At 46.1% G+C, this 26,382-nt stretch overlaps 2 protein-coding genes and 1 long non-coding RNA gene across 5 annotated transcripts in view; 2 read left to right on the top strand and 1 right to left on the bottom strand.

The window, feature by feature from the left end:
• Positions 1-16,711, top strand: part of ARHGAP31 (Rho GTPase activating protein 31) — a 117,871-nt gene extending 101,160 nt beyond the window's left edge. For both annotated transcript variants that reach the window (XM_084801293.1, XM_084801294.1), the window contains 4 exons: positions 3,953-4,015; positions 5,184-5,732; positions 7,852-8,117; positions 11,218-16,711. In XM_084801293.1, the coding sequence (XP_084657419.1) occupies positions 3,953-4,015; positions 5,184-5,732; positions 7,852-8,117; positions 11,218-13,608 (3,269 nt within the window). In that variant the 3' untranslated portion in view covers positions 13,609-16,711. The remainder of the gene's footprint in view (positions 1-3,952; positions 4,016-5,183; positions 5,733-7,851; positions 8,118-11,217) is intronic.
• A 5,799-nt stretch (positions 16,712-22,510) lies between these two features.
• LOC311608701 lies at positions 22,511-23,843 on the top strand. Its single transcript, XR_014783089.1, has 2 exons — positions 22,511-23,100; positions 23,155-23,843. It is a non-coding gene; the product is annotated as an uncharacterized lncRNA (long non-coding RNA).
• A 498-nt stretch (positions 23,844-24,341) lies between these two features.
• Positions 24,342-26,382, bottom strand: part of TMEM39A (transmembrane protein 39A) — a 29,508-nt gene continuing 27,467 nt past the window's right edge. For both annotated transcript variants that reach the window (XM_084801296.1, XM_084801295.1), the window contains one exon: positions 24,342-24,736. In XM_084801296.1, coding sequence (XP_084657422.1) covers positions 24,503-24,736 — 234 coding nt within the window. In that variant the 3' untranslated portion in view covers positions 24,342-24,502. The remainder of the gene's footprint in view (positions 24,737-26,382) is intronic.

Below are 26,382 nucleotides of genomic sequence, written 5' to 3' on the forward strand. Positions count from 1 at the left end.
CTACTACTCCAGGTGATTTTTCAAAAGCACGAATCCAAAGTGCTGGACCAAATGGTGCCTGAGTTCATGGGGTGTCACGTCCTCAGCAGAACAGTGACTCAGAGTCACCCAGAGAACGGTTCACAGCCACAGCAGTTTCTCTTTAGCAAGAGCTAATTATCTGATTTTTTTTTTAACTTGCTACGTAGTTCTGCCACCCAGCCAGGGTTAAGAGCCACTGGGTTAAGCTCTTAAAACCAAGTGACTGGAAATAAAACCAAGACAGCTGGACCATGGTGGGATGTAAGACTAAAATGAACAAACCACTGATGTCAATACAGTGGCTCCTGGTGACCTTGAGTGTTGCTAGAGTGACTGCTTTAGCCAGAACAGCATTGCTAGGAACTCTAGAAACTAAAGCCCAGGGCTGCACCATGTGCCTAGTGGACATAAGTCTAACAGAATCTGTACTCAGAGATAGGCACAGAACTCTACAATGTAACCTTCCTGTGTGGTCTCTGCATGCAGCACAGAGCTTTGCATATACATACATACACATACGTCTGTACATGAAAATGAAAGGGAAATCAGTAAATTGGCACACAGAAACAATATGTCAAAATTTCCATGACAAAGGGCATTTAAAATTTGTGTATGTGCCTGTGGAGTACGCTTTGAGCGTGCACACATTTGCGTACCAGCACACGGGCCCACACATGTGGAGGCTGGCGGTTAATGTCAGGCGTGTCCCTCCATTCCTCTCCACCTTGTTCTGTTTGAGACACGGTTTCTCACAGAACAGTTTTGGCTGGACTGGATGGCTAGAAACCATGGCCCTCAGCACACACACAATCTGTCTCTACCACCCTGCCGCTGGGATTACAGCTGCATGCTGTAGCCTTGGCTGGCTGTGCTTGATGGGGATCCAAACTCGGGTCTCCACGTTGCAGAGCAAGCACGTCCCCTATTGAGTCATTTCCCGGGCCCCTCGGGGGCATTTAAAAAATTGATTAACCGTGAATAGGATTGCGATTTTATTGGCTTGGCAGCAGAGAGACAGACATGTTTAAGCACATTTAGAAAGCTAAACAGATCAGAAAGAGTAAGAAGGAAAAAAAAAAAAAACTGAGGTACTCACTGAACTTTGAACCAAATTCCAGACACTGGTTTTAATTTAAATTTGTTTTATATGAAAATAAACTGCTGAGCTGTGGAACCACCAAAGCCACAGGGATTTACCTTTGAGTGAAGGAGTCATCAGAATGAACCAAGGCCACAAAGGCTACCAGAAGACTGGGGCGGGCGTGAGGGTGAGAGCTGAGATGAAGCTCAGTAGAGTTCTTATCTGGCATGCAGGAGGCACAAGCTTCAACCCTGCAGCCCTGCCCAGACTTGGCACGGTGGCACATGCCTGTGATCTCAGCACCTAGAAAGTAGAGGCAGGAGAATCCAGATCTTAAGGTCATCCTCAGATATATAGTGAGTTTGAAGACAGCCTGGTATGCATAAGATGTAATTTTTTTAAAGAGATGGGGCTAATAGGTGCGCCTCCAGGAGGCCAGATCAACACCTCAGGCAAAAACATCCTCTAAGCATAGGCCTGAGCTGACAGATCCTCAGTGTTCAGTTACCACAGCGAGAGGGACTTTGGAATGCTTGGGAGCCATTGATGAAAGCTACAGGGCTTGGAGGGAGGGTGGGGGCTGACTCAGGGTTATCTCTTGATTACCTGGACCCTGGCCCTTAAGGTCAACACATGGTTACCAGACAGACGTAGGACACAAAGGCAAAGTGAGTCTCGGAATACACAGATGTAGGGACGCTGGCCAGGCAGCTTTAGGATGATAAGTCAGTTTATGATCCTGTATAAACAGTGGCTCCCGAAACTCTTGGCATGGCACTGAGAGTGCAGAGGGTAGAGGAGCATGTGGGTTGGGGGGGCACGCAGAAGCCCATCTTCCCACGTGGTAAGTCACAGAGAACCCCCAAGTGCCGGGGGCCGAGTGCCTAAGGCAGAACCTCTTAAAAGAGAAGAGTTCAGATGAAGGGGAGGAAAAGGGGAAATTTTAAGAAAAAAACAAACAAAACAGGCATGAATTATTTCCTAATTTGAGTTAGCACCAGCTCTAGCTGCTTCCTTAGGGAACAACCTCCCATCTCCCCCTGAGGTGAAGCGCTGGCTGACCCTACCAGTCATCAACAGGCTGTTTTGTTATGTTTTCTTTTGTTTTGTGAGATAGAGTCTCATTATGTAGCCCTAGCTGGTCTGGAAACTCACCATGTGTCAGTTTTACTTGAGTCTTTATTCCAGTTCAGAACAACACGATTACTTTATAGTCCTTTCTCATTTAGTCTTAAAAACTCTGTTGTCTTTTATACGTGTAAATGTAATCTTCCGGGCATGGTGGCGCACGCCTTTATCCCAGAACCTGGGAGGCAGAGACAGGCAGATCTCTGGGTTAGAGGCCAGCCTGGTCTACAGAGAAAGTTCTAAGCCAGCCAGGGCTACACAGAGAAACCCTGTCTCAAAAGCCCAAAATCAAAAGAGAGAAAGGGAGGGGGGGAGGCTTCATCTTTAAAAGGCTGAGGTTGTCCAGCCCCAAAGTAGCAGAGTCGAGACTCAAACCTGGATCTATCTAAATCCAGAGTTACCTCAATGGTAGTTGGTCCTGCACTTCTTTCTTAGCTTCCAAGTTCTCTTCTTCCCCCTAGCAAGCTTGGCCTAGAAGGAAAAGCTGTTCTAATCGTGTTTCCTTTGCTGTAAGAGACTCCCGAGGCTAGGTAACTTAATGAAGAATAATAGTTTATGGTTCGACATGCTAGGAAGTCCAAGGCCTTGGCCATGCTAGCATCTTTGACGTCTGGTGAGAACCTCATGCTGCTCAGCACGTGGCGGAGGAAGAACATACATGGAAAATGGAGAAAGGAAGACAGGCCCTCCCAGCAGCTGGCCCGTCCCGACAAGAAAGCCATTCAGCTCTTCGGGAGGTCTCTGCCCCCATAACCTGACTCTGATGTGCTGAGGAGCTAAGTTTCTAACCTATGAATGTTTTAGGCTCCAACTGGGTTCTCGACTCACTTTAAACTTAAACGTTTCCCCAGCCCCATCTACGGCAGCCTAGAATGATGCAGAAAGTATACCCGGTGCACAGTGTGTGTTCAGACACACTCCAGTTTGGTAGAGATCTGTCCATTTGGTGAGGCTGGTGGGTGAAACCGCCTGAGGAACAGTCTACAAATTCCATGGAGCACAGCCTCTGGGGAAAAGCTGATGGTGGCACCCCCCCCCCATGGCACCCCCCCCCTCACCCAGGCCACCATTTGATGTCCTAGGTTCCTGGTACTGCTAGGTATGGGTGTAGCCAACAACCCCGCACTCCAGTCTTCCAGATAAGACAGATTGCTGCAGTCCCTTAGAGTCTATGCCACGAATTCATCTTGAGTGCTTTTTAAAAATTATTTTCATTATGTTCTTACTTTGTGCGTATAGATGTTTGCCTGAGTGTATGTCTGTGCGCCATGTTCATGCAGTACCCTGGCAGGCCAGAAGAGGGCATCAGATTTCTTGGGATTGGAGTTACAGACAGGAGGTGCCAAATGGGTGCTGGGAACCAAGCCCAGGTCCTCTGGGAGACCAGTGCTCTTAACCTCTAATCCATTGCTCCAACACCTTGAACACTTTTTGTTCAATTAAACTGGATTCAGGACTTCTCATTTGACAAAGTTACAACTTACCTTTATATGTAAAATATTAATAAATATTAATTTAAAAAATTAATAAAAACCCGTGCCCTCTTATCATAAGGCTAGTCCCCATTAGGAAAATAGGAACATGTAGAGTGGAATGGGGCAACTCCGTAAGGAGAAAATATATTATAACGACTTGGAAAAGGCTCCTGGAAGTTCTTGTGTGCTTACAGCCTGATCTGTGGTTCTGAACGCTTTTCCTTAATAAGCTTTTTCTGCTCTTTAGTGGAGAAGGCGACCATCAGACCAGCCAAAAGCATGGACTCCCTGTGCTCAGTGCCTGTGGAAGGTGAGTGTCTTAGTTACTGCTCTGTCTGTCTGCTGTCAAGAGACACTATGGCCAAAGCAGCTTAAAAAGGAAAGCATTTAATTAAGGGCTCCATTACACACCTCTTCTAACAAGGCCATGCCTCCTAACCCTTCCCAAATCAGTCTACCAACTAGGGACTAAACGTGCCCGGGTCAGGGATGGGGGTGGGGCCAGCATTCTCTTTCAAACCACCACAATGGGATTCTACAGCTGCTTAGCTTAGTTGCCACCTGCTTAGCTGCAGTTATGAGTAGACATGATCACCTACCTCCAAACCAGTCCATGGTTCCTCCCAACAAGATATAGAACCCTTCCCCTTTTTTCAGACTTCCTTAAGCCACAGAGGAGAACACAGTAACTTTTCATTCAAAAACTGGGCCACATTAAAGGTCAACAAGCTAAAAACTAAGGTAGAGGGAACCTGGGATGGAAAGAGCCAACACTGGCTCCATGCCAGGATGACCATGTGTCTTGAATTTGTGAGTTTCCTGGCCATGAGCTCCCCAGTGCTACCATCATCGTTTTGAACTGAAAGGCTTGTTTATACCAGTAAACACTGACTAATGTTTTAGGATGATGATTTTACTGCTGCGATGATAAAACACTACAACAAAAAGCAGCCTGGGGAGAAAAGGATTTACTTAATCTTACAACCTTCTCAGGAAAGTCGGGGCAGGAACGGAGGGGATGCTGCTTATTAGCTTGCTCCTTGTGGCTTGCTCAGCCTGCTTTCTTATGCAACCCAAGACCATTGGTGCAGAGGTGGCACCACCAATAGTAAGACGGGGTCTCCCACATCTATCACTAATTAAGACTATATCCCCACAGGCAATCTGATGGCGGCATCTTCTCAATAGAGATTCCCTTCCCCAAAAGTGTCTAGATTTGTATCAAGTTGACAAAAAAAACCAGCCGGCATAATGACAATGCAACCCCCAGGCGCATATATTTGCATAATGATACCCATTACCAAACAACAAGGGTTTACATTTGTTCTAGCAACGCTGGCCTCGGAGGATGAATTGCTAGTATCTCTTTCACTTTTTGTTAAACAACCACCAGGCTACAAGTTTCAGGGAAAGTCCCTGCCGCAGCCACCGTCTGTGCACGTGCAGGTTACTAACCAGTGTTTGCTCTTCTTCACCAGGGCAAGAAAGCAAAGGAAATTTCAATCGAACAGTCACCACTGGTGGATTTTTCATTCCAGCCACAAAAATGCACGCGAGCAGCGCCGGCAGCTCCTGTGACCTCAGCAAGGAGGGTGAATGGGGTCATGAGGGGATGCCTGCCGGGGCTGAGGGGGGCTGCGAGGTGGGCGGTCAGATCCGGCCCCTGCCGGAGCAGCTGAAGGTGTTCCGCCCCATCGGAGACCCTGAAAGCGAGCAGTCCGCCCCGAAGCTTCTGGGGATGTTCTACACTTCCAGTGACAGCCCGGGCAAATCCGTCTTCACCAGCAGCCTGTTCCAGATGGAGCCCTCACCGCGCCACCAGCGAAAGGCTCTCAACATTTCAGAACCCTTCGCCGTGTCTGTCCCACTCCGCGTGTCCGCGGTCATCAGTACCAACAGCACCCCGTGCAGAACACCCCCCAAAGAGCTGCAGTCTCTCTCCAGCCTAGAAGAGTTTTCTTTTCAAGGTTCAGAGAGCGGAGGATGGCCAGAAGAAGAGAAGCCCTTGGGAGCTGAGCCTTTTCCAGGTAAAATAGGGACTGGAGGGTCTCTCCCCCCCCCCCCCCCGCCCCTCATTACAAGAGATAACAAGAGAATGGCTGTCGCGACCCCAAGCTTGGCCATGGACTTTCACTGAGTTAATAACCTGTGCCCCATTTTCTTAACTTACAAAATGCCCATGTTCATAACCATACCTTATTTGTAACTTGGTGTCAGCATTTGGCTAACACATGCAAAGATCTCAGGGCAGTGTCCAATACATGGTAAGAACTTGGTAAATGTTACTATTTTATTAGCACACACACAGTGCCTTAGTTAGGGTTTCTATTGCTGTGAAGAGACACCATGACCAAGGCAGCTTTTATAAAAGAAAACATTTCACTAGGGCTGCCTTACAGTTCCAGAGGTTTTAGTCCGTTACCGTCATGGCGGGAGGCACGGCAGCACACAGGCAGACATGGTGCTGGAGAAGCAGCTGGGAGTTTTACTTCTAGATCCACAGGGCAGCAGAAGGGTTCTGTGTGCCGCAGTGGGCCTAGCTTGAGCACAGGAGACCTCAAAGCCCATCTCCACAGTGACACACTTTCTCCAAGAAGGCCACACCTACCCCCAATGAGGTCACACCTCCTAATAGTGCCACTCCCTATAGGCCAAGCATTGAAACACATGAGATGATGGGGGCCATTTCTATTCAAACCACCACACAGGCGCGAAGTCAGGGGACACAGAATGCCCTGCTGCAGAGCTGGGCTTGCGGGATCTGCATTTCTATTCGTCCATCCCTCCTCGTTTCTATCTCCGCAAAGGACGGGGCCAGCAAACGTAGCCCTGAGAAAGGGCTTCCTTGGCTTTGATCCTATCAACCACAGAGCTGATGGGTCACACGCTCAAGGCTCATGCCGTCTCTGGCCTGTGTCCAGAGAGAGTGGGAGTAGTTGTTTTTGTTCATCTTCTAAGCTTCTCCCGTTGGAGACAGGCCAGTCTCCAGCTATGGATCCCACTGCCCCAGCCTCCCAAACGCTTGAGTTACAGCCATGAGGCACTTAGAAAGGATTCTTTTGATCGACAGCCCAACGTAACCCACCTAAAATGGAATAGGGAGACCCTCAACAGAAAAGCCTTGACAGTCAAACCAACAACGGAGGGCTTCCATCTCAATTAGCATCAATGCTCTTCAGTACCTACCATGCCATTGGGCATAACCTAAGTGTCCTATGTGTATAATCTCCATTCTCATGACAACCTTCTGAGGTACAGATGATGATGATGATGATTATCATTATCATTATCATATCCATTTGCTTGTACAGGAATAAGTAATTTTCCCTAAAACTTGTAGCAAGCAAGTGGAGGAAAAAAAAACCCTACCAAACACTGAAATTCCTAACACAGCACTCTCAGATATAAGCCAAGGTATGTCAGGCAGTTTTTGTTGGTGTTGCTTGGCATGATAGCAGCACATCAAAACCAAAACGGCCACGGAAACTTGTGAGGCAACGCAGGTTGAGCATCACCAGAAACATCTGAGGTTCACTATCCATTTGGCTTTGAATTCATTTTGGCTATTGCATCCTCAGCGAGCTTTCGCTCTTGCCACAGTTTTCACAGCCTCCGCATTCAGTTACACGACCTCATGTGGGGACACATTCTACAGTCTCAGAAGATGTACTGTAAGTATCAATAGGACTCATCCCTTCCAATGTTAGGACGATCAAAACCTTCTCCAGAAATTGCCAAGGTCGCCAAGGGGACAGGAAAATTTGGAGCAAAATGGCTCCCAGTTGAGAACCGTTGGAGTGCATGATTGCTGGGATGTGAGGCCTGAGCACTGTCAGGAGAAAAGCATACACATTGACAGGGTGGTGAGCTGAGAGAACCCGCCCACTCCTGGGAGGCAGAGCAGTGGCATGGTGCTGCTGCAAATGCCATCTTGAAAATGAACCCTTTGGCCAGGCATGGTGGCGCACGCCTTTAATGCTAGCACTTGGGAGGCAGAGGCAGGTGGATCACTGTGAGTTTGAGGCTATACAGAGAAACAAGCCCTAACTCGAAAAACAAAAACAAAAACAATCAAACAAAAAAAAAAAAAGAAAGAAAGAAAAGAAAATGAACCCTTTGTACTGATCACTCACATTCCCGTCGTAGCTTCTGTTGCTAAGAAGGCAGCTGCTGAGGACACCAAGCCAGAACCCGAAGCCGAGTGTAGCCAAGGCCCTCCCCTGGACCCAGGTACCCAAGTGGAGAAGAAAACCTTGGATATATCCCTGGGCTCTCAACTTTCAAGGGAGCCAGAGAAGAGGCCAAATGCAGAGAGAGTGGTGGAGGAGAAGCAGGGAGCTGGCCAGCTGAAGCCGGCCACTCCACAGGAGAGCCTCGGGGCCAGGACGGAAGCGGTGCTTCTCCATGAGACGGTAAGGTGACTCTGCCTGGTCCAGCCGCAAGCGGTACAATTTAGAGTCGATTTAAAAATAATAATAATAATTAAGAGTTTCTGCAGAAGAAGCATACTTAATTAATTTATTTCTAATTTGGTGTGTGTGATTACAGCTGCGTGTATACCACAGCATATATGAATGCCATAGCATGACTCTGTGGAGGTCAGAGGACAGCTCTGGGGAGCCTGTTCTTGCCTTATTTGTTAAGGCAGTGCCTCTCTTTTATTGTATCTGCTGCACGCTGACCAGCCCCCAGGCTTCTAAGCAGTTTCCCTCTTGCTACCTGATATTTCATCACAGGAGTGCTAGGATTACAGGTGTGCACTACCACATCCAGCTTCGTACGTGGGCTCCAGGAGTCCAGCTCACGTTGTCAGGCTTCCAAGGCTAGCCCTTCTATTCACTGACTCATCTTCCTAGCCCCCTTTATATATATATATATATATATATATATATATATATATATATATATAAAGTTCATGAGTCTTTAGAAGTCTCACTTCCAGCTGGGCATGGTGGCCCATGCCTTTAACCCCAGCACTTGAGAGGCAGAGGCAGGCGTATTGCTGTGAGTTCGAGGCCAGCCTGCTCTACAAAGTGAGTCCAGGACAGCCAAGGCCACACAGAGAGACCCTGTCTCGAAAAATGGAAAAAAAAAGTCTCACTTCCTAGCCAGGAATGATGACGCACTCCTATGATCCCATCACTCGGGAGATGGAAACGGGAGAACTATGATTTCAGTGGCATTCAGGACAATTTGGGATGTATGAGACTCTGTCTCAAGACAAAAACAAAACTCACTTCTTGCTCTGGGGTTTCCTTGCAGCAGATCTCTGAGAGGTCCCACCAGGATGGGAAGCAACAGTGCAGCTCAGATTTCCAAGGCCCATAAACCACTGACATGTCTTTATGTAATGACATTCATCCCCAGAGGCAGCACAAAGCCTGCTGGTTGTATCCCCGCCTCAAGTACAATGACCATGCATGAGCCCCGTTCTCTTTCCCTTAGCCATTCTGGCCTGCTGCTTGTCCATGGCTGTCTATAAAACCCAAAAGGTTTCCAGGCTCTCTAGTCTGTGTCTTAGAGAACTTCAAATCCGACACCAAAACTGACAAATCTTGTCCACTCTTTAGGGGTGGAACTTTCCATGGATGTCTTAGGAGATGGCTTTACATAGAAGGTGTAAGGAGGTGTTCTGGGGGACACCAGGGAGGAGTCCTGCATTTGTAACTCAGAACCATCACCAGAGGCATGTGCTGAGGGATAAAGGAAGCCTACAGCATTTTAATTTGCTTCTGGAATACGTCAAGAGGACCATATGCTGGGAGTTTGGGCAAAACTGAGGTGAGGTAGTGGCCTCACGAGGGCTGAGCAAGAGTTCCAATGATGCGTGTTTGCCTTGGCAGAGAGTCTCCGGGGGGTTGATCCTGATGAGGAGAGCCCTGTCAGTGCAAACGGCCTCTCTTTGAGGTAGATAACATTAGAACCAGAAAAACCTAGGATGAATTCAAGTTAACAAGCGAAGGCATCATGCCATCCCTTCACTGAACATATGTACGACATTCCACCCCCCACCCCCCTTTGCAGTAAACAGTCTGCTCTCCTGAGCACCAGGGTCACTACAGTGGCCAAGACTGTCACCACTGTCTCTGCTTTTAGGGCAGCCAGCTTCCCAGAGAAAGGTCAGTATCCAGGGCAAAGTGGACGTATGGAAGAATGGTGAGGGACCATAACAGTGTTTCTTTCATTGTTGTTGTTTCTTCTTTCCTGCATTACATTCTGACCAGAGTGAGTCTCTCCTACCTCCACTCCCCCCAGTCCCTTGGCCTTACCCCTCCTCTCCCCAAGATCCACTCCTCCTCCATTTCCCTTTAAAAAAAAAAAAAGCAGGCCTCCCAGGGATATCACCCAAACATGGCCTAGAAAGTTACAACAAGACTAGGCACATCCCCTCAAGTCACGGCTGGATGAGGAAGGGGGAAAAGATCTCAAATCAGACACACCACACACACACACACACACACACACACACACTCACACTCTCTCTCTCTCTCTCTCTCTCTCTCTCTCTCTCTCTCTCTCTCTCTCTCTCTCTCTCTTTCTCTCTCACTGTTGGGAGTTCCACAAGAGCTACACAGGCTACTCAACCATATGGTATATGCAGAGGCCCGGCTCAGACCCATATAGGCTCTGTGATTGTCGCTTCAGTCTCTGTGAGCCCCTGTGAGCCCTGCTTTTTTGGCCAAGTAATACTGGAGAGCTTCAAGAAAGAAAAAAAAAAAAAAAAGAAAAGAAAAAAGAAAGCCAAGTATGGTGGCCCATGCCTTTAATCCCGGCAGTTGGGAGGCAGAGGCAGGCAAATCTCTGTGAGTTCAAGGACAGCCTGGTCTACAAAGTGAGTCCAGGACAGCCAAGGCTACCCAGATAAACCCTGTCTCGAAAAACATTTTAAAGGAGCCGTGGGGTTAGGGATATAACACATGAACCTTTATGCATGAGACCCTAGATTTAACCCTTAGTACTCCAGAACCAAAGCCAGGCAAAGAGATGAGACAGCAGCAGCATATTAAACTTCTCAGAAAGACTCACACCTCCACTGGTTAAAAGACACTCCCTGAGATGCTTCTCCTCACAAGAGAATTACATTATGAGACACACGAGCTAAGGGACACATTATGAGTCAGTAGAAGGCTAGGGACATAGCTCAGTAGCCGAGCACTTGCTGGAATATACAATGGCGTGCACTTAGAGCTGGCTGAGACTTGAGGTCAGCAGCAGATCGTGTTCCACTGTGGACAGGTCTGAATCCCCATCCTGATCTTTGGCTGTATGATTCTGGGAGTTTGTTTAATCTATTTGATGAGCCTCATATTGTCTCCTGGGGCATTGGAAAAGTTAAACGGGAAGACACAATGTATTTCGTGGCACTCAGACGCCCATGGTTATTACTGAGGCTGCCTTCTTTATTGGCTGGAATACTGGCACCACTCCATTTCCTTCTTGTTCACTGGACTCTTAGCAGACATCAATACCCAGATCTGGGCTCAAAAGTAACTAGCTTCTTCTTGTTTTCAGGATGAAGACGACCTAGCTCAGGCCCTGATCTGGCCTGAGATTCAACAGGAACTGAAAATCATCGAATCAGAAGAGGAGCTCTCGTCGTTGCCGCCTCCTGCTCAGAAAACAAGCCCAATTACTGAGTCAAGTCCTGCCAGATTTCCCTTCCCAGAGGCCCCTGGGAGCTCATCTGGCAGCTCTACACCTCTGGAGGGATGGACTAGGGACTCAGCCAATCAGAGCACACAGGAGGCTGCCATCCTTACAAACAGAGAAAACCTGGAGCCAGCCTGCATCCCCCCTAGATCAGAGTCTGAGCAGGGGCTCAAGCCAGACCCAGCCAGTCTAGCCCCTCTGGAAATAATTCTGTTTGAGAAGGTGTCTTCTCCAGCTAGGATAGAGATAGGAGGCTCAAGAAATCTCTCTCCCCCACTCCCTCCTGCTCCTCCTCCTCCAACTCCACTGGAGGAGGAGCCTCGGGTCTTGCTGTCAAAGGAAGGTCCTGACAGAGAAGATGCATCCAGGAATTCCAGGACAGAGTCCTACACAGAGCATCCAAAACCCAAACCCAGCCCTGACATCCCTAGCCTCTGTCAGAGAGAGGAGGCCACTGCAAGCCCAGGTGAGAAGCAGAATGCAAGGCATGCTGTCCCTGAGAGCAAAGGCCCTGCTCTTTCAAGCCCAACAAAGGAGGCTGAGGTCACCCCACAAGAAGAGGGAGATGCTCCCCATTCAGCACAGGAGCCTTCAGACTGTGATGAAGATGACACTGTGACAGACACTGCTCAGCATGGCCTGGAGATGGTAGAACCCTGGGAGGAGCCCCAGTGGGTGACCAGTCCCCTTCATTCTCCCACCCTGAAAGAAGTCCAGGAGTCCCAGGTGCATGGCTCCCAGGGCCACCGATTAGAAAGGAGACTTCGCCACCGGCCCAGCCTTCGCCAGAGCCATTCTCTAGATAGCAAAAGCACTGATAAGAGCCAGTGGACTCCGGAGGTTCCCTTCTCCAGCAGTTGTGCTAATCTTGAAACAGAGAGGAGTTATGAGACTCTCCAGCCCCCAGAAGCCAGGATCAAGATTGCTGGATGGGAGGAGAAAGCCCTAAAAGCCTTCAGAGAGTTCTCTGGTCTGAAAGGGTTAGAGGCTCTTCCCAGCCAGAAGGGGCCATCTGGTATACCACCCAAACCAGTAGAAACCAACTTCATCAGCCTGGCAGAGGAAAAGGAGCAAGGACCACAACCGGGACTCAGTAACCCTCAGATGAAACACAACGATGCTCCCGGGCCAGACACCAGCAAGGAGAGTTCACCTAGGGTTCAAGACAGTGCCTCACCAGAGGAGCCACCCCTAAAGTTACAGCTTAAGAGCACTGAGTGTGGGCCCTCAAAGGGAAAACACAGGCCTTCCTCCCTTAATTTGGACTCTGCCACTCCCATCGCTGACCTTTTCCGACTTGAGAATGGGGCTTCCTTTAGTTCACCTGGAATAGAGCTCTCTGAACTAGGAGACACCAAGGTCACCTGGATGACCTCCTCTCCCTGTAAAGCAGCCCTCTGGAATGCCCAGGACACCCAGGACCTGGACATTGTTGCCCATGCCCTGACAGGCCGCCGGAACTCGGCTCCAGTGAGTGTGTCAGCTGTGAGAACCTCTTTCATGGTCAAAATGTGTCAGGCCAAGGCAGTTCCTGTCATCCCACCCAAGATTCAGTACACACAGATTCCACAGCCTCTGCCCTCCCAGAGCACAGGGGAAGGAGGGGTGGGGCCTCTGGAGAGGACCCAGGAAGAACCTGGGTCAACCACAGAGACCCCTCAGAAACCCACCAAAGATGATTCTCCCTCCTCCTTGGAAAGCCCAGAGGAAGAGCAACCAAAGCAAGAGCCAGAAGCCTTTGTATCCCGGAGGAAGGACGGCACTACATCGTGCACATGTGAGGGGTCCCTCTGCTCTCCAGAACCAGGTCCAACCACTCTGCTCTCCACACAGGATGCCATGGTGCAATGCAGGAAACGCACATCAGAGACAGAGCCATCAGGAGACAACCTTCTCTCTTCAAAACTGGAGCGAGCATCTGGGGGCCCTAAACCTTTCCACAGGTCAAGGCCAGGAAGACCTCAGAGCTTAATCTTATTCCCTATCATGGACCACCTCCCCTCCGCATCCACAGTGATAGATTCCAAGGTCCTGCTGTCCCCTATCAGAAGCCCCACTCAGACAGTTTCCCCTGGCCTTCTCTGTGGGGAGTTGGCAGAAAACACATGGGTCACACCAGAAGGGGTTACGCTTAGGAACAAAATGACCATCCCTAAGAATGGCCAAAGACTTGAGACTTCAACCAGCTGTTTTTACCAGCCCCAGAGGAGATCCGTAATTCTGGATGGAAGAAGCGGGAGGCAAATAGAATGAGACCAGTTGACCTGCTGGTGTCTGCAAACGTGTCAGGCTCATCTGGAAGTTGCAGGGTCAACTGGCCATTTTCCGGGCACAAGCTATGTAAATTCAGGCTTATTTTGGCCTCTAACCACACCCCCTCTCTCCTTGCCTCCTCCTTGTCTTTGACCATGTATGAGTCCATTTGTCAGAAGAGTGGTCAAGACAAGGAACCAAAAAGTGAGACTTAAGTAGGTCCACATGAGCAAGTGGGGAAGGCTAGGCAAGGGAAGAAGACGCAATGCTTGCCTCTGGGGGAAACTGGGGCTCCTGTGCGAGGCAAATTACTCCTCCATTACCATTATCTGTTACAGTCATGAGCTGGCTGTGATAGTATTCCTGAAAGAAAGATGTCTTGCCTGAGTCAGAACAATCTTCCTATTTCGACTGACAGCTTCCTCGTGCTTTTTTAATGCTCTTTAAAACATGTGTTCTTTTAGACCAAGTTTCTAATAAGCTTTGTAAAGTGCATTGCCCCCAATAGAAGCAGATCCGAAAATGCAAACTAACATGCACTTAAGGTATCCAGGTGGAGGAACTTCCTTGTGCTCATTCCCTGGAGATGTGTCCGAGCTGATGCGTGAATCAGCATAAAGTCAGATTCTGTACCAAGAGCAGAGGCCCAGGCTGGCACCACCGACCGCCACTTCTTGGTGCTGGCCTTACTGTGATTCCACCTGCCACTGTGCTGACCTCTGATTAACAAATCCAGCAGCTAGGCTGACTGAGTATTGAGTGGAGGACATGAAGGTATGCAGGAGTGACTTGTCTGCTTTCTTAATAGTACCAGATCCAAGTGCCATAGGTCACCGAGGGAAAGCCTCACAGAGAGGCGTGACTTCATTACAGACCTGATGTGTTTGAGCTGGTCAGACATTAGGGGAAAGAAAAAGCTAGCTCAGTTTCACTCTCCGGCACTAAGCTGTCTGAGCCCAGCAGGTCAGGCAGAGGCAAGGAGTAACCCCAGTCACTGTCCTCAAAAATGTTTTGCCTTTAGCCAGCGGCTCCTTTCCTTTCCTCCTGCTCTCCCCACTGCTCAATGGCAGATCTGAGACACCGTTGTCTTCATTTCCCCTGCCCAGCATCCACCTAGGCACTCAAACTTGCTCTTTGACTGTCTAGACACGAGCAGATGCAATAAAGCAATGTGATATTCCTTACACCTGCCTGGGAGGTTTCCGATGCGTCCTCTCAAAGGCTTACTGGGGCACTTCTCAGATTCCCAGCCTGGCTGAACTCTGTCCGGAAGCTCAGGCATTGCACAAGTTTCTCTAAAGGCTAGTAGTACCCCTGAGCCGACCCCACAAAACCAGTACTGGACTGGGAGGGAGCTAAGCCGAAGTCATCTCCAGTGGGCATGTGGAAGCCGATGCCCTACCACAGATCTCAGGCTCTCCTTCCTTCTCTGTAAACCTTAGGGATTTGAAATCTTGCCCATTCCTGTCAAGTCAGTGCCTGAAGCAAGGATAACTAACAAGTCAACTAGTGAGAGAGCCCACAAGGAAGAGCAAGGGAAGCAGCTAATAGGCCTTCAGTCTTGCTTTCTCACTAGATGAGGAAAGCATTGCACCAGCAGCCACTGAGATGTCAACCCGCAAGAAGTCTAACACAGGATTTCCCCCTAGTCACAAAAGGTGATGAAATAATGGTGTTGAGAGAGGAGAAAGGCCATGTTCTGGAGATTTGAAAAGTGCATTCCTGCCTTATCAAGAAATGTGGCAGACAAGCTTTGTGTGGGCTCAGTGTGCCTGTGTGATAAAGACTTGTCCCAGATAGAATGTGAGGGGAAAAGAGCTGCACTTTGAGTCAGAACTGAGCCAAGAACCGAAACACTGAAACTATTTAATGATTGTTCTTAGTTTTCTAATATTTCTAGGGTGTATTTTTATTGGCAGGTAGACAGAGGGGCTACCATTTATAACCTGACAAATGACTTCAATCCTGAGGGCTGATTTATAAAATGACTGCCTTGTTTCCTTGGTAACTTATGACATCACCTTCAGGAGAATGGGCATGTGGCTGTCTCCATGACCCACTGACTCCTGTTTTGGAAGTATTCCTTACTTTAAGTTTTCTCAGCCAGTCAATTCCAGAAGGGCTTGGAATCTTTACCATCTCAGTGCCCTGCTTCTCAATTGTGGTCCTCTATCAACTGTCATACACGTAGACATAAACGTTACGGGCTGGGTGAGCCTGGCACTGATGAAATCCCATTTCATGGCAAAGAAATTGTTCCTCAAGGTGCCCTGGGGTCAGCATTTGGCCACCACTTGAGGCTTTCATATTGGACCTCTGGGAATGGCCAAGAGGGAGTGAGACTGTTTGCCTCCATCCAGGGTCAGGGGGAAGTACCATGTTGTCAGGACCTGCTCATGTGCCAAAAAGAACAGAAGAGTCTGTCTTCAGAACACCTGCCAGTCTTCAAAATGGAGGAGCTTACTTCAAAGACTTAGGTTCAGATGAAATGCATACATGTATACTTTTTTTTGGAATATTGTCTTTGCTTAAGATATTCCATATTTATTTACAAAATAGTCCTCCCGGGGCTTTTTCTTTTTTGCCAAAATGGACTGGAGAAAGAAGATTTATTTTTTATTCTCTACTCTTGGAATATGAAAAGACGTAACCAAGACCAAGGCCTCATTATGACATACACTACTAGTTTAATCTAAGCCTTAAAATTCAAAATATTGCCCAAATTAAAATTCTGGATTCTGGAGACACTAAAAATGTGAATGTCAGCACCCTCACCAAGCACTTCTCAAGCGCTTGGTAACAGGGCACTAGGTACCTTAGCACTCCTACACTGCTGAGCAGTCTAACGGAGGGGAGGGAGCTGGCAACAAACAGCCTGAAACAACCAGGAACAGCATGACACCACCATTAGATGCCAAGTAGAGGCAGAAAGCAGCAACTAGCACCTTGCAGCATGATTGTTAACATTATTCAAATGACCTACTAATTTTAAATAATCTAATTAAGCAATATTGCAAATCCAATAAAATGTATCAGTGAGATACTGGGGTGTTGAGAACTTTGTTTTTAAAGATCAAAGTGAAAATGAACTAATTATTTCTGATGGCTTGCTTGGTCCTCATTGGTTGTAAGGTTAACTGTTGGATGTCTACTTACAAACCAAGTATGGTCCAGTTCCACACACCTTAACAATGATTTGAGAGACTTTGATCACCCTCCCCAAAAAGTTAATTTCTGCTGTTGATGAAATTACAGATAGGCCCAAGATGTAGTGTTGAGCATACAGCAATCACAAGGCCAAGAATACCAGGCCTATGTTCCTACCTTAAGGAGCTCTGGAGAATGTAAGATTTATTTGTATAGGATTGGGATGAAAGAAGTTTCCAGTAGGTCCAATTTCTACTTAGATTGTTAAAAACTACCTTTTACTAAAACTGGCTGTACTTGAAGACAACAGGTGTTTTTAGGTTTGCCGTCCAAGAGCATAATTTCAGGCATTTCAAGGAGGAAAGTCGGCTCAGAATATATAACAAAGAATATGCCCTCCTTTACCAGCATCTTTCCTACCCAAGCAGGGTTGGAAGAGGGAGCAAATGGCACCTTTGTAGGCAACAGGAGAGGGAGATGGCAGAAGCATGATTGGCTGAGACCAATGCCAGTCCAGGCAGTGTAAGATGACTGGCACAGATCACTTAGCTTGAGGTACATGAGCAATGCAGCAAGGACCAGGTCTCCATGTGGGTCAGCGGAGGCAGCTAATGTAAGAAGCCACAAATCCCATCATGTGCATTACTGGTTGAACCCCCAATGTTTTCAATCAATGTAATGCCATTGTACTTTCTGGCTTACAATTCTGCAGAGTAAAGCACTTTTCAAAGGCCCCTACTGGCAGCCATATGTTTGCAAGCTGATTTTGAACTCTACAAATGTTTCCAAAGATATAATCAAAATGTTTTCTATTCACTAAAAAAAATATATGAAACCTACCCATAGAGACATTTAAGTGTAATTAAAACAGATTGTTATGCTTTAAAATGTACTCTAATAAAACATATAAAATATAATTCTTGGGCTGGAACTCTTGGTCAGAGGACATGGGTCACCAGAATCAGCACACAGGAAAGTAAATCAAGACATTGGACTCATGGTTCCTGTTTGTTCTGTTTGACATCATTTTGTTGTTGTTACTTGAAGGTCTGATTTCACAAACCTTCCATAAATCTTGGTTTTGCTTTTAAAAAAAAATGATGATGGGGTTGCCATGGAGATGACTCAGCAGTGAAGAGCACTGGCCACACTTGCAGAGGGCCTGGGTCCACGCCTAGCACCCGGTTGGTGGTTTGTGTCTGTAACTACAGTTTTAGGAGATCTGGGCCCTCACTTGGCTTCCACCAGGCACACACATGGGTCACACACACACACACACACACACACACACACACACACACACACACACACACACACAGATAAAACACCCATACACGTTAATTTTTTTAAAAGAAGCGAATTTGTGAGTGGGCCTCACTCTGTAGACCAGACTGGCCTGCAACTATGTAGTCCAGCTGGTCTTGAACTTGCAGCAATCCTCCTGCTTCAGCCTCCCAAGTTGTCAAGATTACATGTGAGCCACCATGCCCAGCTTCTGTAAGCTAGTTCATATTACAAATCTCTGTCTCTCTGAGCCTCCTGAGTGCTGGGATTACAGGCATGCGCCACCACACCTGGCTTCAAGTTACATCTTAATAATCAACTATCTGCAACTTCACCCTCTTACTACATAATCATTTAAGCAAAATACACAGGGTACACTGACATCCTGTACCAAGTACAAGTTGAACAGGAAAAAAAAAGTGGACAGCCAACTGCTTCTTGGAACTCTGTAGTAAGAACTAAGCACCATGCAGGCTCAGGTTCCTGATTACTTCAATCAGTCAAGGGCTTTTGTTTTGAGGGTGGGCTGTGCGATGTGTGCAGCTATGCATGTTTACAGAGCATGTGGCAGCCAGAGACTGACATAAGGTGGCATCCTCAATTACTCTCCACTTTATTTCCTATGGTAGGATCTCTCTCCAAGCTTGGAGCTTGCTCATTAAGGTAGTGTAGATAACTGGCTTGTACTTGGGAGTCTCCATTCCCCCACCAAGGGCTGGGTTAGAGATAGGCTCGCCATACCTGTGCAGCCTTTACATGGGTGCTGGAGACCTGACTTTTCATAATGAGGGCTTTGCCCACTGAGCCAGACCCCACCCTAAGGACTGAGTGGTCACACAGTGCTAGAAAGGGCAAAGCCAGCATTTTCTATCCTGGAATAAGTCACCACACAAAAATAGCTGGGACTTGGGGTGTAGAAAGAACTACCTACAGGCTAAAACTTCCACAAGAATACTTTGTTCAACTCCACTAGACTTTTAGAAAGGTTTATAAGATGCCCTCCCAGCTTCTCACTCCTGTTCCTGCACCACTGCTCCTTCATGTCTCATACAAAACACTATAAAAATGGACGGTCCCAGATCTTTTAGCTTTTACTGCTCTTTACGTATGACATAGTCAATGTATTAAATGTCCTAGTTTTGGTGCAAGACTCCATTTCCTACTACCACATATCCCACTTGCACCTAGAATTTTATGGTTCTCAAGGAGAACCCATTAACACCTCTGCAGTCATTGTTCTTGGTATTTTTATTATCTTACTGGCTGTTACTAGGGCCTCATATATGCCAGGCAAGCACCTTACCACTGACTTTTATGTCCTTAGTCCTCTTTCCGATTCTGTGTGAGTCTTTTGCTTGCATGCATATCTGGTACCCATAGAGTTCAGAGGGTGCCAGGTACCCTGGACCTGGAGTTATGGATGGTTGTAAGCAACCACATGAGTGCTGGGAACCAAATTCAGATCTCTACAAGAGTAACAAGTGATCTTAACTGCTGCGCCAACTCTCCAGCCCTGAAATCCTCAATTTTTTAAATTTATATTTATCATGTGTGTGAGCATGATAGGTTTGAAGCACACATTGACAATTTTGGGGAGTCGGTTCTCCCAACACCAGATGCCATTAGGTTTTCCTAGTCTTAAATTCACCCTAGTCAATAAGGCCTTGAATTTTTGACATACCTGCCTCCAATTCCTAAGTGTCAGGGATTACAAGCCTACCTATTTTAACGAGAGAGAGAGAGAGAGAGAGAGAGAGAGAGAGAGAGAGAGAGAGAGAGAGAGAGAGAGAGAGAGAGAGAGACAGAGAGAGAGACAGAGAGAGAGACAGAGAGACAGAGAGAGACAGAGAGAGACAGAGAGAGAGAGAGCATCATGCATGTGGAGGTCAGAGGACAACTTGCAGGTGTCGATTCTCTCCCTCCACCTTGTGGATCCTAGGAATTGAACTCAAGTTGTCAGGCTTGATGACAAGTGCCTTGACCACTGACCTATCTTGCAAACTCACTACTGACTTCTGACCATGTGCCTCTATTTGTGCAAGATTACCAATGCCTGTCCCATCACTATTCTAACAGCACCACTACCAAACTTGCAATCCTTCTGCCTCAGGCTCTTGAGTACCAGGGTGACAGGTGTGCACCCCACACATGGTCTATTACATCCATTCATTCCACCTGCCTAGCATCTATCAGCTCTTTTTGTGCCACACCTTCAGAATTCAGCCAAACCAGATCAACAAAACCAGCATAGGGGGCTGGAGAGATGGCTCGGAGAGGAAGAACACTCACTGCTCTTCCAGAGCCCCCCATATGGAGGCTCATAAAGATCTATAGCTTAGTTCCTAGGGGATCCAATGCTGTTATGGCTTCCAGGGCTATGACGTACACACTGCACAGACATATATAGACACAACACTCATATACATGAAATAATTTATTTTTAAAAAGACCAATAGATCTTCCCTAGTTATCTGGGTTACTTTTGTCCACAAGGGACCTTGGGACCTTTTGTTGTTCTACTGAGACAGGGCCCCACTATGCACCCAAAGCTGATCTCAAAGTCCTCCCCCAACGGGTTCCCAAGTGCTGATATTGCAAACATGTGCCACTGCACCTAGCTAAACTGTGAGCCAAGAGATGCAAAACTTCAAGATCCTAAGGAAATCATGGCAAGATGGGAACTTCCCTGCCTTCCTGTCCCCACAATTACATTTAGGCTGAGCCACTTTAAATAGCAATAAAGCTAATACAACATCCTTTTGCTTTTATTATTTTTTTACTTCCAATATACAAGCTTGTACCCACTTAAAAGTGCTGCTATAAAATGAAGTTTTTGGGCTGGCCGCTGGGCTGAGTAGATAAAGGGATTTGCTACCAAGCCTGTCAACCTGAGTTCAATCCCACATAGAGGATGGAGAGATTCAACTCAGGCAGATTGCGAGCTCTATACTCACTGTGGCTAAAACACATGGCTCTCTATCTTGCAGTGTCTGCCCAGAGCTTCAAGATGGCTGAGTAGGTAAAGGCACCTGCTGACACCTGACTTCAAATCCTCATAAAGAGAACTCCCAGTTGTTCTCTGACTTCCAAAGACACATTCACTTTAGTACAAACACATTATTATTTTTTCTTTTTTTGGTTTTCTTTTCTTTCTTTTTTCTTTTGGTTTTTTCAAGACAAGGTTTCCCTGTATTATCTTGGCTATCCTAAACTCACTTTATAGGGCGGCCTTGAACTCACAACAATCTGCCTGTCTTTGCCTCCGAAGTGCTGGGATTAAAGGCAGGCGCCACCATACCCAGATTCCTTTTTTTTGTTTGTTTTGTTTTTGTTTTTGTTTCTCCAAGGCAGGATTTCCCTGTGTAGTCCTGGACTCACTTTGTAGACCTGGCTGGCCTCGAATTCACAGCAATCTAAATGCCTCTGCCTCCCAGAGTGCTGGGACTGCAGACGTGTGCCACCGTGCCTGGCCACATAGTAATTTTTAAAAGTATTTCAAAGAACAACAGAGATGGCTCTGCAGTTAAGAAAACTTACTACTCCTCCAGAAGACCTGAGGTTCAATTCCAAGCACCTACAACAGACAGCTCACAACCACCTGTGACTCTGGCTCTAGGAGATCCAATGCCTCTGGCCTCCACAGGCACCTGTATCCATGCACAAATACATAATTAAAAATTATGTATAATTTTTGTATATGTATAAAATAATAGCTGGGCGTGAGGGCGCACGCCTTTAATCCCAGCACTCAGGAAGCAGAGGCAGGAGGATTACTGTGAGTTCGAGGCCAGCTTGGTCTACAAAGTGAGTCCAGAACAGCCAAGGCTACACAGAGAAACCTTGTCTCAAAAAACCAAAAATTAATTAATTAATTAATTAATTAATTAAAATCATCTCAGCCCTGTGCTGATGCACTTTTAATCCCAGCACTCAGGAGGCAGAAGATGGATCTGAGTTCGAGGCCAGTATGGTCTACAGAGTTCCAGGATAACAAGGGCTAGACAAAGAAGCTGGTCTCAAAAACCAAATAAATAAATAATAAAGTAAGTAAATCATCTCCTCGGCTAGCCATGATGATACAGGCCAACAGGATACACCTGATAAATTACTCTTGTAACTTACCATTCCAGAGACTGACAGCAGGACAGACCTTTTCTAAAAGGAAACAAACAGAACCCCTAACTCCTGAAAGATGCCTTCTAAAAAGTGGTGGTCATGAACCCTTTCAGTCTCCCTCACCACAATCCAAATTAAAATCCTACTTTGCTATTTAAAAGATGCCTTTAAAGCCGGGCATGGTGGCGCACGCCTTTAATCCCAGCACTCGGGAGGCAGAGGCAGGTGGATCAATGTGAGTTCAAGGCCAGCCTGGTCTACAAAGTGAGTCCAGGACAGTCAAGGCTTCACAGAGAAACCCTGTCTTGAAAAACCAAAAAAAAAAAAAAAAAAAAAAAAGATGCCTTTAATTGGTGTTGTTTCTGCTACTTGTTCCCTGGCCCTGACTTTTCTCTCTACTGCACTCATCACTCCCACCAGGAACATGACACACAACTTTGCTGACTGAACATCTCACAGAGCCTTTCAGAGCGACAGCACCTGGCGGACAATATCCTTTTGATGACTAAGAAAAGGCTGGCTGTCAGAGAATTCAAATTATAGGAGCAATCTCCACATCAAAGTAAGAAAGCCATAGTGAGCCACAACATGGAGGTGGGCAGCTATGCGCACACATAGTCCTAGGATGTGTTTCCTTTGCTGACCTCTTGAGAACTCCTCCAGAATTGTTTTGTGATCTAAGTTTTTGAGCTACAAGATTGCTGTTTTTGCTTTATATGTCATATTTGTATCATCCACAGCTTCAAAGTCTAAACAGCTGGTCCCAGCACAGAAAACAGGACAGTCTATTTTTGGTCCTCTAAAAAAGATGACAGTGCCATGAACTCTGGTGCCCCATATTTAACCACCTCCCCTTGGTGAGGAGGCCTGATGGCACTCAAAGAAAGAATAAGCAGGCTACCAAGATGAGACTTGATAGTCTATGACCATATAGTGGGGGAGAAGGTCCCCTTCGGTCTTAGACCTAGGAGAGGGGAACAGGGCGAAAGTGAGAGGGAGGGAGGAACAGGAAGATACAAATGACGGGATAACAATTTAGTTGTAATCTGAATAAGTTAATTAAATAATTTTTTAAAAGTTAAAAAAAAAAGTTGACAGTGCATCAGCTCCCAAGAGCACGGGCATTGGTGACCTAAGGGGGTAATGCTCACAAATATGAAGGTTCTGAAGCATAAAGTTTATTTTTTTTTCAGTATTGGGGAACCAACTCAGGCCTTGTGCATATGAAATAAGCACATTAATATGACACTGCATCTCCAGCCTTTAAGTATGAAATTTAAAACACAAATTTTGAGCACATCTGTAATCCCAGCACTTGGGAGGCTGAGGCAAGCGGATCACTGTGAGCTCCAGGCCAGCCTGATCTACAAAGTGAGTCCAGGACAGCCAGGGCTACACAGAGAAACCCTGTCTCGAAAAACTAAAACAAACCAACCAACCCACAAATATTGGATGTAGATTAAATTCTGGGACAAAGCAGCAACATCTTGTATTTCCCTGCCCTTACTGCAGGTGGGAGCTAGCTTGAGCTAAGGCTGCTTTGCTGAGGGAGGGCTTGCCCAGTCTTCCAATTAGTTGCATGCTCTCAATTTACCAACACTCTAGCGACACGCATGACTTTAAACTCATCTTTTCCCTTGGATCCAGCTACATGTCTTCTCCTTCATGTGTGTGGGCATGTAAACACTTCCTGTCTTTAAAAAGCATCATTACATATAGCTAAGAGTAAAAGGAAATCTTTGGGAGCAAAAGTCATGAAAAACAAGCAAAGGGACAGCCTGTGAGATTATTCCAAAGAATTCCAAGAACAGATTAGCAGAGACATCAATTTAGAATGGCCTCCTCTCAGTAAGCAACAAAGAGTACCCAACCCAAGACTGAACCCTCGTTGCTGTAGTTACCCCAGTACTATGAGCCAGATAAATTGAGGGTGGCAGGGGAGTGCTGGAAAGCAACTCCATTCATCTTTCCTATAGCAGTAATTATGGCCAGGGGAGGAACTAAAAATAATGAAAAAGATTTGGAAGAAAACAAACACACCAAAGACACTGTATCAAGTGATATGCAGAATGTGTTCCTAAGTGAACATTACCCCAGAGCCAGACAAACACGTCAATCTTTTACTGAAGGGGCGATCTCTCATGTATAATATTCAGATATGCTAACACATGAATGATCACATCACCTTGTTTATGGATACATTTAATATCCCTTACCCTTCCCAACTTTCAAAACATAATAGTATACAAAATATAAAATATCTTAAATATTTATAAAAATCGCAAGAAAAAAATAGATCGTATGAAAATATTTTTATCTGAGTTCTCCCTCATGGTTGAGAGGCAGCTTAGTTTGCCTTGAGTTCGTAACTGTTGAGGGGGTAGGAGTATGCCCTGCCTAAAACTATTCTGTCCCGGAGGAGCTTAAATAAAACATAGTAGTTGCAGAAAAGGATGAGCGCCATGGAGAGGGTGTGGTTCCACTTCTCCGACCGCAGCAAGGAATAGAGCTGGTAGAAGACAACACTGCCCTCGATGAGGATGAGCAGGTTCAACAGCCTTAAAGGGCGGTGAAACAGGAACTGTAAGGAAGTTAAAAACAAATGTTATCTCAGTGGGAAAGTAAAGTTATTGACTTAATGTTCCTAAAACAATATCATAGTTATTAGTTCATATACTCAATACACCAAGTAGGTCTCCATATTCAGTGTCAAACTATTTCTTGCTATAAAGATCTAAAATCTTTCTCCTTTTGCTCATAAATAAATTTTACTGCAATGCCTCTAAAATGCAAAAAAATAATTATATCCAATAAGATTTTTTTAAAGATTTATTTATTTATTATTATGTATATAGTGCTCTGCCTGCATGTACGCCTGCAGGCCAGAAGAGGGCATCAGACCACATCATAGATGGTTGTGAGCCACCATGTGGTTGCTGGGAATTGAACTCGTGACCTGTGCAAGAGCAGTCAGTGTTCTTAACCTCTGAGCCATCTCTCCAGCCCAACATTGTTTTTTAACATGGCACCACAGATGTATTTTATCTAAGGCCAGATTGGTAAAAGGGCTACATGGAAATATTCTAGGCTTTGTAACACAGACCCAAAAATTAAAGCTGCAACATATATACTGGGTTTTTCCTGTTTTGTTTTTTTTGTTTGTTTGTTTTGGTTTTTGGTTTTCTAAGACAGGGTTTTTCTATGTAACCTTGGCTGTTCTAGACTTGCTTTGTAGACCAGGCTGGCCTCGAACTCACAGATATCCACTCGCCTCTGCCTCCCCAAGTGTACAACTATGCCTGGCTAAAATGTGTATTTTTAAATATTATATATTTAAACTTAAATATTTATATAATAATATTAAAATATTATATTTTAAATATTTGTTTATAAATTGCCTATGAATCATAAATTATTACAAAATCATTTTTTGCTTAGGACCTAATAAGACATAAAAAACAATATTAGGCAAGTTTGGGGAAAGAGGAAAGTATTACAAATTGCAATATCAATACAGTGGCTTCTTTAATTTTGTTTTGTAAAATGGTGGCGCACACCCTTAATGCCAGCACTCAGGAGGCAGAGTCAGGAGGATCGCTGTGAGTTCAAGGACAGTCTGGTCTACAAAGCGAGTCTAGGACAGCTAAGGATACACAAAGAAACCCTGTTCAAAAAAAACCAAAAAGAAAAAAGAAAAAAGCCATTTCAGATACTATGGCAACATGTGGTTAACTGTACTAGTAACCCAGAAACAGATCAAGTCATAAATGAAGGTTTTAAAATTAATAGTCACTGCCAATGGGCAAGCTTTACTTGCTCAGTATTTCATGAGGTTTTTTTTTTTTTTTTTGAGACAGGGTTTCTCTGTGTAGCCTTGGCTCAGGATTTTTATTAAAAACAGGGTCTCACTCTGTAGCCACAGTCTGGCCTTGAAACTCTTGATCCTCCTGCCTCCATTTTCCTAAGCGCTAGGAGAGCCTGCCTATGCAGGCAGACAGGTTTGAGGTCGCACCTCACAAGTCTCCTAATCCCAGGGCTCCTCCAGGGATTCTGACTCAGAAGTTTATGAAAGGAGCCCAACCACTGTTACACACAGGCCAGCTAATGTAAACACAGTAGCGCTAGGATCACTTCTGAGAAGCAGTGATTCACTTATTTGGTTACTTAAAACCAATAATTAGTTCATTTTTTCTTACACGAATTCGGCTTGATTTTTCAGCTATCCAA

Source organism: Acomys minous, assembly GCF_964271855.1.
Source record: "Acomys minous genome assembly, chromosome: 11".
In the NCBI taxonomy this organism is placed as follows: Eukaryota; Metazoa; Chordata; class Mammalia; order Rodentia; family Muridae; genus Acomys; species Acomys minous.